This window comes from Plecotus auritus, assembly GCF_963455305.1.
Source record: "Plecotus auritus genome assembly, chromosome: 8".
Lineage (NCBI taxonomy): Eukaryota > Metazoa > Chordata > Mammalia > Chiroptera > Vespertilionidae > Plecotus > Plecotus auritus.
In genome coordinates this window covers 94,194,257-94,206,966 of record NC_137782.1, presented here as the reverse complement: position 1 = coordinate 94,206,966, position 12,710 = coordinate 94,194,257, and the positions used below count along the sequence as shown (strand labels likewise).

Below are 12,710 nucleotides of genomic sequence, written 5' to 3'. Positions count from 1 at the left end.
TGCAACTGGTGTAACAGGTGCAGGACGTACTCAGGATGCAGAGTGACCTTATTGTGAAGACAGGAAGTTACTGACTAACCAGACTCCCGCCTCCCAGGCTAGGTCCTGACTGGATCACCAGAGCCAGAACCTTGGGCCATTCTGCCCAGCCAGACTCGGGGAAGAGGACTCAGGGTATATGGCTTCTAAGAACTTCTTCCTGGTGATGAATCTGTCTTTTAGACCCACTTGCACACTAGAGCCATACTCAGCGTACCACCCATTAGTCTCTTCTCTTCTGCTGGGCATCTTGACCCAGAGGGAAGGTTTCTTTGCCCTGAGAGGCAGGCAAAGCAATCGAAGAGCAAGGGAGACCGGGGCTTATGATGTTCAGAAATTTTATTTTTATACTCGCAATTGAAGCCAACACCCCAAATGTGTGTGTGTGTGTGTGTGTGTGTTTAAACATATATTTTCTCATGGGCATGGTACATTTTAAAATCAACCTTCCAAAGACAAAATAATGATGATGATGATAAAAATACTAATTCCTCGCATATAGCAAATATGACAGAATGACAAAAGAACTCTGAATTTTGGGGATTTATTTTACTTTTTTTCTTTTTAAGATGCTACATAGTCAAACAGAATTGGGTTGGTCTTTTATGGCATAAAATGATTCCACAGTCGAACTCTCAGTTACCACATGCTAGATGGACTACCTGCAGAGCCCCTCACATACCCCTCCCTGCCCCGGCAGCTGACTCCCTCACCTAACCCTCTGCTGCCTGACTCATTGCCCGATCCCCAGCTGGACCTGTAGGACCATGCTTGTGGTTCCTGTGCTGGAAGTGTGAGTGCTGGCTGAGGGGCGGGCAGTGAGAGAACAATATAAAAGATCGGCTGCTCTTCTCCATTAAAAAGGGTACAATCGAGTTTACTGTTGCTACTACAAATTTCCCTCCCTTTGACAGTTGTAAATTTTTTACACAGAAAAATACTTCCTGGCTGCTGTTCTCCAACATTCAAATGAACCGCACGTCTGTATATGCGTATGCAGAGCCCACAGCCCTCTGGCCATGATGCCAGTTTCAATTGTGGCATTAGGTAGCACAGGTGATTTTTAGGCCACAGCATTAACTATAATCTTGTGACGAGAAAACATGAGATGAAATACATTAGTTAAGTTAAATATGCATTAAACATCTCGGAATACAGTTCAATCACACGACGTGAACCAACAGGAATTTAGCTTGGTCCCTTTAAGAGAACAAAGCACTGGCTTTTCCTTCCAAAGTATGGGCCAGTCGGTGCCCATGCCCACCCGTGTCCAGCACCCTGCCCATGCCACCACAGCACAATTCTTCTCGGCGGCTGACTCTGCTCATCAGTCCCAAGGAACTGATGGCCTGGGCATCACACGGACAAGAAGCCTGGGAGCGAGTGAGCAGCGTGGGCTGACCGTGGAGGGATGGTATTCCCACCACGCTGGGCTCTGGCTCCCGGGCCGGCACCCAGGCAAGGAAGAGAGTCGTGTTTTCAGAGAGGTAACCAGCGACATGGACCAAGGCTACGGATGTTTAAAATGACATTTACAACATGCCATTACCATTTAATTATGGCTTCCCTTGTCATTAACAACGATCATTCTTTTCCCCATCATGTATTATGCATTTGTATCTTTCTAAAAGATTGTTACATTGTGTTACATTTGTGTATGGGTGCACTCGCAGGCGCGCAGGAAGGGGTAATTTAAAAGGCAAGACCTGTGAGATGTCATCATACATAATTTCTTTTTATACATGGTTATGATAAATTTAAATCCCATGATATGGCGGACCCATCAATCCAAATGACCCCCCTCCGCATGCTGCCTCTACAAGGCGATCTTCCCTATGATGACACCAACGATGAAGAACAGGACCACCAGCGCGAGCAGCCGGGTGCTGAGGCCCTCCTCCTTCCCTGCCATGGCCAACGCAGGAATGGGGCTGTTGCTCTGTGCCGTCTTCCTCATCCGAAGTCCATCTTCTTCCTGAGGAAGCAAATGCACGTTTCAGACAATCCACACACCAGAAGCGTAGTCAGCTGTACAGCTTAGCCAGGGGGCTTTCACACCCACACTCAGACCCCATGATGTGGTCCAACCTCCTTATTTTGAAGCCTAGGAGGGGGCTGATTTGAGGCCACTGAAAAATGTCAGAAGCCCCTCTTTTCTTCCATACATCCTATACATTTTTGCACCACAAATCCAAGCAGGGCACACCTTGGTTCCCCATGACTTACAGAAAAAAGCTCTTAAGATGGTCTAGTCTGGACACACCCACTTTCTTGGCCATGTCTCCCAGCGGCTCCTCTTCACCTATATCCAACCCCAACCCCTCTGTCCTTCCTTCCTCTATTAAACAGGCTTCCCTAACGAAGTCATCAGTTTTTTAAATGATAGGTACCTCTCAAGGCAGGAATATAAAAATCACAAGAAACTTGGAAGTAGGGGACCTGGAAGCTTTCCAATGCAGAGCTGTATACAGAGTGGGTATTTGATGAGTTACATGTAGACTGCTGGATTCTCATTATTCAAATAACATGAATTTGGAATATTAAAATGTGACTAAACTTGATACATGCATCTCAAATATTTCCTACTTGGTGCATGGATTTTCCATTGAAGAGGCAACATTGCTTTTCCCATATGTAAAGGTACCTGGCTACATTCCTCCACCAACAAGTGTGCAAGGAATAGCCCTTCTTCCTCCTTCACTGCCCCAGGCCAACCCTACGTCCCTACACCGGACACGCACCAAAGTCTTCCTATCTGCCACACAGCCATACTCTGCAGCTAGAACTCTGGCTAACGACCCATCTGCTCATCCCAGGACCCACAAACCAGCTGCACTTTCCCTTCTTCTTTTCCTTCTATTCCTGCACATCCACCTAGTGCCTATCAGGTCCTGAAGACAAGCGGCAGCCAGCCTACCAAGTCGACTCTCCATGTACTTGTGTGACTGCTTGTCAGTCTATGTCAAAGTTTGTGTCAATGTCTCGCTGCTATCCCTGTTCTCAACTTTTCAAGGGCAGGACTGCTCCCATTTGTACCCACAGTGCTGGATGCACGGTAGGGCCGGAAATTTGTTGGCCAAATAAAAGAATGAAAAAACACAAAACAAGAAATCAGTGTCTGGCAGGATAAAGAATCTTCTAATGTCAAGATTGGCCTGATAATATTTTAAAGATATTCTGCTCGTGGGATATAGCCAATATCAATGCACAGTGTGATAAATGACCAGTGTTATTCGATTAACTTAAAAAAAAAATGGGCACAGCAAAATACAGCGTTTATTTTATTGGGTTTATATAGAAGCTATTTCTACCTATTTATCACTTTAAATGGCACAGAACTCTGTTTCTGAAGAGAAATATACTCCAGAAGAAGCTTTAGGCGTATCTTAGATTTTTAGCCAAAGAGTAAAAAGTCAGCTTCCTAATTTATTCCACTTCATGAAGCCAATGAAGACTTCTGCAGGGAAAGAAGACAGTGCCGCTTCCCAGGCACTGACAGTTTTAGACCGACCACACTGTCAGAATAAAAGAGAAGAGTTGGCGGAAATGAATTTGTTATAAGAACCGAGTGCTGTGGTAGTTAGAGAGCGAAAACCTATTACATGCTTGGGTGGCACAACCAAGATGAAGGGAATAGGTCAGCCTCAAAATTTAAGCTGCAACAAAAGTTCCTCTGATCAAATGATCAGAAGTGTTTTCTTCACTACCATGTCTAGAACAGACACACTTTTAAAGCTGGAAGGGGCTGCAGAGGTATTTTGGGAAAGAGGTCCAGGAAATGCTGTGATTAACACACACTAGACTCAGAGCTAGTTCAAGTCTGTTTCCACACCACCACAGGCCTCCACGGCGAGAGCAGTGCCCCTCCCCCTTCCTCTATCACCCAGTGTAGCCTGACCCTCCAGCACCAATGCCAGCCATCTTGCCCATGGCTGGTCACGGGTTTCTCCTTCCACAATCTCCCCCTACCTACTCTGACAACTTCTCCAACCTCATCCCCATGCTCATAGTGTAACGAGGGCTTTATGCTCAGATTCATTTAGAATCTTCAAAAGTCAGAATTATGCCTATGTTAAAATGGAGTAGAGGTCAGTATTTACTCTCTTCAAAAAAGAGATTCCCCTCCAGTGGCGATGAAATGGGATTTGAAAATGTAAATTCCACATAACCACTGCTGCTTTATTTTTTATCTCTAATATTCAATTTACACTAATGGAGGGTGAGAGGGTTTTGTTGTTGTTGTTGTTGTTTGAAACCAGGGGACAAGAGTTTAAATAGACACAGGTTCTTGATGGGGGAGGAGAAGTTCAAGGCCTCTGAGAAACTGATGAAAGCTATGGAATTTCTCCCTGGGAGAAAAGTGTGCAAATACAAACAAGCCTACAAATTCAGGGGTTCATCAACTTCCCTCCCCAAGATCCTAGGGAAGAAGGAAGAAGCCCCCATTCTCAGATTATCAGAAAAGGAAATGCTGTTACCTTGAACTGTCTGTTCTCTTCCCGCAGCCTCTGGACTTCGCCTTGCAGCCTCTTACATTCTTCCATCACCTTCTTAACTTCAGTGTCATCCAAAGAAGAGCTCAGAGATTTAGACACCGTTGATGTTTCTGTCTTTGATGCAGTTGTGGATATAATTTTATTTATTTCTACATCATGCTGTTCAGAAATAAATGAAAGCCCAAGTGTCACCAACTATGTAATAAAGGACTTTTTTATGCAAAGTAAAGTAGCTCTCAGCAACACCATACGTGGCAGCCTTTCATCCACACTGTAAGATGTTACGTTTATTTAAAAATGGATCACTTCATCTAGTCTCTTAATATTAATAATCTAAAGTAACTGGGCCCCAGAAATTATGGAGAAGGGCAAATAACAAAGTCCAGCCAAGACTAATGCTTCTGAGGAGGAGGAAAAGTCTGTATGTATTATACCATCAGACTCCCACCATGCAAAAATTAGCATGCGGTAATTGTGCAAGCGCAGGAACTCTTACCCACAAATTACTGTCACTGTGAAGATCTGAACATCCTAGGACTGGCTGGGCAGGGGTAGGAGGCCAGGGAGGACACAGAGGGCATTTAGTTCATAAACTTAAGAGTTTGGAAGCTGGGATGAAGGTGGAATGAGTGCAGTGTCTGCAACATTTCAATTTGGGAAAGCTACATGTGCCCCCCCCCCTCCCCATTTCCCTGTGTTATGGAATCATCTTGAGACTGACTAGGGATGTGTCAGTGGGGGGGGGGGGGGGAGGGGGGAGAGGGCAGCGGGAGGATAGAAGGGGGAGCCAGTGGCGTAGAGGCTCAGGTATACTGAGGAGAGCTGTCCTGGGTGGTGGAGTTCCAAGTAGTAACCTAGAACTACTCATCTAGCTCTACTGACCTATCTAGCTCCAGCCTTTATTTTCCAGATGAGAAGAGTGAGGCACAATAAGGCAAGGCCCCAAAGCTAATGTATTACAGAACTGGAGCTAGGACCAGAATACAGGTCTCACAACTTCCAAAACTGACCTCCCCAGGACATAATGTGCAATTCAAAGAAACAGAATAATGATCATGTCAGTGACTGTGCAGAAAGAACATACTAAGTATTTCTGACACAGATCCAGAGCATTCCTGGAGGTCATTATGGGTAATGTTATCAGAAGGTCTCAGCTATTAACAGCCTGGGTAGCGAATCCTCTGCCTAGGCTTCAAATTGTGTTTTTAATACAATTTAAGTTTTTCTGACTAGGTTGAAGGGAGTCCATATTAGCATTTCAGTCTTCTGTCTTCAACTAGAATCAAGTAAGGGCCATGCCAGGCCAATCCCTCAGTTTTACACAAAGAGAAAAGTGAGCGGCAGCCTGGGAGAAGCCATTCCTTGGATTCACCCCTCAGACAGCACAGGGGATTCTCAATGTGGGAAGCGGGGGGCACATTTGACAATGTCAGGAGATATTTTCAGTTGTCAGGACTAGGGAGAGTTACCAGTATTTAGTGGGCAGAAGTCAGGCATTCTACAAGGCCCAGGACAGCCCACAGCAGAGTATGGGGCCCACATGTTAGTCTGAAGTGGAGACCCCACCTCTAAAATCAAGTTTGAAGCAGCAGGAAATGGGGTTATGGGATAGAGAGGTGGTGCTGAGGGAAAGAGCAGACTGGAGAACCTTTAGATTCTTTGTGAAACAACAGACCCTACGTGGTTAACACCTGTCTGTCAAGCACCATGATAAATGGCAAATTATTCCCTGTTTTAGTCTTACCCCATGTAAGAGCAACCTATAACTCTGCCAAGTCAAAGACGCTCTTTGGGATTTATAACATTTCCATAGCCAACAGGTTGTACTTTGCAAGGGCAAAAATTATTCCAATTAGTTGTCTCTCTGCAAGTCTTTCAAAGGCTGATTTTGTGGGGGCTCACTTATTTGTTGACTTAAGCTTTTCTTTTATGCATCAGAAAGAGGAAAATAATTTGCCAACTTAAATCTTGGTTTTGCAGGAGATGGTATGCAAATAAGTATCAGCTTGCAACATTCAATTATTGTTAACTATATATATACTTACTGGTTTATCATTTTCTGCTGGCAATTCAAACACACATCTAAGTTTTGAATCCATAAGGTCTTCCGGTTTTGCCTCCTTCCACTAAAACAATTTAAATTTAATAATCAGGATATTATAAAGCTGCTGGAAGAATAATTTTCTTCCTATAACTGACAATTTCAGAAAAATACTCTTAATGAGAAAGCCCTGATATATATCAAATAAAGAAATTAAGTCTGCTGAGATGTCAATATTTTCAACATGACAAGATTAAATATAATAGCTTTCCTGAATATTTATTACACTTCGCAAATCCCAGTGTTGTTGCCTAACTCCTCAAAGTCAACCAATGCCCCCCTGTTGCTAGTCTGTGGGAAGCACTTAGAAGAGAGAAGACCATGGCTGATGGTTGGATCCATGCTGCCAACTACCAACAGGGCACATTAACCAGCAAGCCTTCTCTGCTGCTCTCCTTCTCCCTCTGTCTGGTGGTGTAGGTGGCTTCCTGGCTAAACCCTGTTCTGGGACGCTGCACTCCTGGTTTACTCTTCCTCCTTTTGGAAGTGGAAGATGGGATTCGGGTGTTCTGAGAACTGCAGCCCAGTTCATCAGGAAGGTTACAATGCAGAGAAGGAACAGACTCCCCCTGCCCTGCCCCAGGACCAAGAGGCAGGGGCAGCTGGAGCAACACAGGTACTAAGAACCAAGAATGAAGATAACAATAACAGGGTGTGAACTGCCAATAAACCCTGGCAGTTTCTCTGTGGTGCAGCATGCCGTTCACAGGACACCAAGGAGCATTTCACTCATGAGAAATCCACAGAAAGTCAGTGAAGATGCAACATTGATGTTCTGAGTCTGCTCCTGTGCAAACATGCACACATGTCAGAGCATCGGGCAAGACTATCACTGGATGCTAAGACTGCTGGGAAGAGGACTGCTGCTGAGTCCAAGCACCAGTTTACTCAGCGCATCACAGATTCCGTTATTAACCACAAGGGGCAAATGTGCTTTGACCCTGGAGAGAGTTGGCCATCATCATTGCAACCAAGAAATCTAACTTAGTGTCACCAACAGAGAGACAATCAGCATTAAATGCCTTCTGAAATGATACATACATGACATCACCTATGGAATATTCTTGCCACAAAACATTTGACCTGAATTTAATCATGAGAAAACAACTGGACAAATCCAGAATGTGGGACATTCTACAAGTCAACTGGCCCGGACTCTAAAAAATTCAAAGTCAGAAAAACTAAAAAGGTCCAGGCTACTCTACCAGACTAGAACTAAAAGCCATTGGGGAACAACTGAAAAACACTGTAACGTGTGTTTCTCTGTTAGACAATATGATCCATGTTAACTCCTCGGCTGTGATAACAGTATGTGGCTGTATAGAAGACTGGCCTTATTCTGAAGCATTTAGGGGTGAAGTCTGCATCTTACCCTTAAGTGGTTCAGTAGAAAAGAAAGCTTATGACAGAAATGGAGCAGATGTGGCAAATGTTAAATGGTGAATCTAGGTAAAGGTGATATGAGTGGTTAATGTACCATTTTTTCAACTTTCTGTATATCAAAATAAAAAGGAAGATATTTTAAAATAAAATAAAAAAGCTCAAGGCTTCATTCATTAACAGTGGTTAGGTCAAGTATAACAAATTACAGGTAACTTTTCATTTTTGTATTTCCAAAAATTCTACAATGTACATTTCATATAAACATCTTTAAAACTGGTACAAAAATTACCATGTGAGAAAGTGAGATTCACCTTGACTACAGAGAGTGCCAGACATGTGACAGCAGATGAAACAGAGCCAGACACTGCCAGGTGCTCTCTACACAGAACACATTTCATCCCATGACAACCCATAAACCAGGTCCTTAACCCCATGTTATAGGTGACCAAACCCTCAAGAGAGTTAATGAAATCGCCCAAGGCCACAGTGTTAGTAAAAGGGAGACCTCAGCTCCACACCCAAGCCCATGCTCTCTTTAGTAAGCCATGCAACAAAAGCCAAATAGAACATATTCTCAGATATTCCTTATTTCATATTTGCCATACATTTCCTTGATTACACAAATTAACACGAAATGACACATCGTGTTCTAGGAAGTAAAAGGGAAAGTAGCCTCAATTGTTCTTATGCAAAGGAAGATGGCTCATTATCACTGACTGATCTCTCTCAAACCCCCAAATAGTGGCTTCTCCTCCATTTACAGCCCCAAAGTTAAACACATGAAGATGGTCAGTTTACTTTTCCAAGACGAGTAGAAAAGGCTGTGTGGTGATTCTGAGAAACAAAGGTGAGCTGTGTATGAAACAGCACTTAGTATCAAACTCTGAGAGAGAAAACCATAGGACAGTGTGAGTCACAGCTAACTCAAACTTGCAGGCATTCCTTGGATGACTGCAGCTCTTAGTTTTGGTTGGTAGGCTGGAGTGTTGGAAACACTGAGGCAATCTGCCTTTCTTTCCCACTCTGTGAGGACCAGACACCTGTCCTGGCCGGTGCGATGGATGGTGAAGCTGCTCTGTATATTGTGATTCACACTCACAGCACCAGAAGGCCTCCTCATTTATTTGAGTGTATAACAAGCTTACTTTGGAATTTCCATTATACCCCTTTTCCAGCAAAATCAATAATATAGTATCATTTATTTTATGAAAATGAAGTCATCTTATTTTTACCAAAATTAGTTAAACATGCATTTAAGCAGAAAAAAATGAAAGAACCAAAAGAAGAAAAAAAATCATGCTTACCAGGACCAAGCAGGGGAAAAAAAAAACCTCTTAAGGGCGGAGGACATTTAAGTATTCACCTTGCTCACATCCCCCTGAGTTCTGGGGGGCGGGGGGGGGGAGGGGCGGGGAGAAGGGAAGTTTTGCGGGGGGGAAGGGGGGAAGTGGGAGAGACATGGTAATGAATGGGTGCCCTTTTCTGTAGGACACAAGATGGGAGGAAAGGCAGAGAACCCACAAACCATTCAAGATACAATCCATCAGAACAAGGAATTGCTGAGGCAAACTGAGATACAAAAGTCAAAGAAGAACAGTATTCTAGTTACATAAAATGTAAAAAATCAAAGCTTTTAGGAAAACCATAAAGGCAGCCAGAGTAAAAACCTCCCTGGAAACAACATTCCCCTTTAAAACAATTCTAACACATTGTGAACTGCATGCACCCACAATTCTGTCCCTAATCATTGAATACTAAAAAGTAAGAAGCATTCAGTACTTACTACTGCTTCCATATCAGAAGTGTCAGTTGGCGCAAACATAGACTGAACCATAAACTTGTGTTTACTTTTCTCATTGGGGTCATAATCGAAAGGCTGTAACATCACTGAGAAAGAAAATATTTCATTAGGAGGGTCAGAATTTGGTTACCAGCAGCCATTTGTTAATACTTGTATTTTGGTTGTAAAGCAATTTACCCGATTCTCTCACAGAGCCTCATGATGCCCCAGGTGAAGTGAGCAGGGCAAGATGACCAGCATCTTCTCCACTTTTCAGGTCTCAAACCTGAGGTCCAAAAAAGTTAGGTGACTTGCCCGAGGTCGAACAGCAGGGTGTGGCAGAGCTGGGACCCAGGTCTTCTGAATCCTGGTCCACTGATCGCACACCTGACAATAATGTCTCCTACAGCCCTCACAGAACAGGTAAACCTGGTAGAAACACCACATGCTTGTTTGCTCAAGAAAACACCCAAATAATCTCTTTAGGAACTAAAATAGAATAATCCAAGACATGTAAGAAATTGCTTTTGCTTTTCTCTGTCCTATTTCCCATAGCAAGGTAATCAAGGTAATGTTTGAAATATAGTTTTGCCAATAAAATGTTGTAAATTTTTCATCACAAGCAGCACACTCACAGCATGGATATGCCCCTTTTCTCCAAAGCGCCTAGAGCAGTGGTCGGCAATCTGCGGCTCATGAGCCACATGTGGCTCGCGAGGCGCGGTTTGCTGCTCTGTTGACTAATGAGTTTGCCGACCTAGACTCTTGATTCCAATAATTACAGGCTGTTGTTGTTCCTTGTGATTAAGCCCCTTTCCCAGTGGTCGGCAAACTCATTAGTCAACAGAGCGGCAAACCGCGGCTCGCGAGCCTCATGTGGCTCGTGAGCCGCAGTTTGCTGACCACTGGCCTAGAGGAATCTCACATAACAGATCCCTTGGAGGGTCACACTCACCGACCGCACTGAGGTGCTCGCTGCTCTGACTAGCTTCCTTAGGACCTACCCCTGTAAAATGACGGCTGCTCTAAAATATGGTGGTTGCTACCAGGCTTTGGCTACACCACACATCTAGTTATGTCTCTGAAACAAAACACTGTCGCATGTGGGGACAGCCTACTGTGGTCCTGATGGTAGTTAAGAGCTAACATGACGGAGCATTTCCCATAGTCAGAAACCAGGCTTGGACTTTCGGCCTATTATTATCCATGTAATCCTTAAGGGCAGGTACTGTTGCGGAATTTATTTTGATACCTATTTTCAGAGGACAAAACGGAAGCACGGAAAGGTCACACGTGGAGAAGTGAGCACTCAAATGCAGGTGGTCTGCCTGCAGAGCCAACCTCACAGCCACCAGGGGGGAATGGCCCTTTGTCCTCTGACAGGGCAGGCTCTGTCCTCCTCCACCTGAGGAAGGCTTTCACCTTTTCTCTGGGCATTCTTAAGTGTTCTCTTGCCTTGAACCCCATCTTAGGGCTTCTCAGCCCTTCCTCTGAAGCCTCACAACCAACCACCTCCTGCAGCACATAAGGGGCAAGTGTCCTAAGACTGAGTTTACATATGAAGGTGCTGGAGCTCAACAAAGTGAACTGGCTTGCTCAAGGTCACAACGTTAAGACGACAAACAGCAAAGTGCAGCCCAGCACCCCTTCTGCCACACTGGTCACTGCAATATGAGATGGGTTCTCCTGCACCCCAGGCCCACCATCACATACTTCACAGAACCACACATGATGGAGAACAGAAATACAAAGATCCCCATCCATCTTTGGGTACAGGGGTCCTTTCTATCTTGGGGACAGAGAGAGTCTATTAAAACCTAACAAGACATCAATTTAAATGCTTTAGTGCATAGTCACTCAGGTAGCTCTGCTACCCCCATCATATCCGAGTGCTCTGAGCTACAGGGAACCTTGCTGGGATACTTCTTCAGGACAAAATTTAATACATGTGCAACCCTTTTTAAAATTCGGGGCTTGTATACACATGATACCAAGTCTAGCTACCAATAAAGATCAGTAAAATAAGGATGTTCAGCCTGAGTACCAAGATCTGCAGAGAGAACTAAGGTCATTTCAAACACAGGGCCACTGCACTCGGAATGTATTCTTGCAGGTATCAGGGCATGGTTTTTTCCTGCAAAAGTCCTTGCCAGCAGCTCTGGACCAGGCATCACTGAGCAGGCAAGAGCTCTCCCAGAAAGACCTGGAACACCATGACATGCCGGGCTTGACACTGAACCCACTAGTAGGTCAAAACCATAACCTCTTCTTCTGAAAGCTAAATAGTGTATCCCCATTCCCACCCTCAGGGCAATAAGGAAGATAATACATGATAAACTAAAGACTCAACGGGATCTGTCTTGGACAGGAACTGTCGACCTCTTTTGAAGGTGGGCCACCGTCTTCAAACCACTGTCAGATTAATGTTCATTTTTAAAATTTGAAGAGAATTGGATTTTGTGCATTTCGGGTTTTGCTTGGCTGCGACAAAATCATGCTCCATTATTTTTCTGGATGGGAAAACCTTGTCCCACACTGCACTTAGACTTCCAGCAGGGCACAGCTCTTGTAGCAGAAGCTGCCTCTTCCTTGAAATGGTTTTCCAGCTATGAAAGGCCTCTTCTCCTCCACTCCACCCTAGAGTTCTGAGGCTAAACCAGGATTACCGGTAAAGAGCTCAAAGCCCAGAAGATGAGAGCAATAGAAAGACTGCTAATTTTCTCAGAAGCTGGCTCTTTAGCTCTAACTACACTACATCATCCATATAGAACTGATGGGTCCAAAGAACCTAAGACCTCCCTGCTTAAACAGCCCAGGAAGCTCTGCTGCTCCCTGTCCATTCTGCTCCCCCTTCCTCAAGGCATTGCAAGTAAGGGAACAGCCAAGAGACCTCTGCTTGGCTAGAACCAAT

The 12,710-nt window shown here is 44.4% G+C and overlaps 1 protein-coding gene across 2 annotated transcripts in view; it reads right to left on the bottom strand.

Moving 5' to 3' along the window:
* Positions 1-360: 360 nt before the first annotated feature.
* VAPB (VAMP associated protein B and C) overlaps positions 361-12,710 on the bottom strand; it is a 65,269-nt gene continuing 52,919 nt past the window's right edge. For both annotated transcript variants that reach the window (XM_080685036.1, XM_080685037.1), the window contains 4 exons: positions 9,803-9,906; positions 6,581-6,661; positions 4,518-4,694; positions 361-2,014 (listed from right to left, as the gene is read on the bottom strand). In XM_080685036.1, coding sequence (XP_080541162.1) covers positions 1,856-2,014; positions 4,518-4,694; positions 6,581-6,661; positions 9,803-9,906 — 521 coding nt within the window. In that variant the 3' untranslated portion in view covers positions 361-1,855. The remainder of the gene's footprint in view (positions 2,015-4,517; positions 4,695-6,580; positions 6,662-9,802; positions 9,907-12,710) is intronic.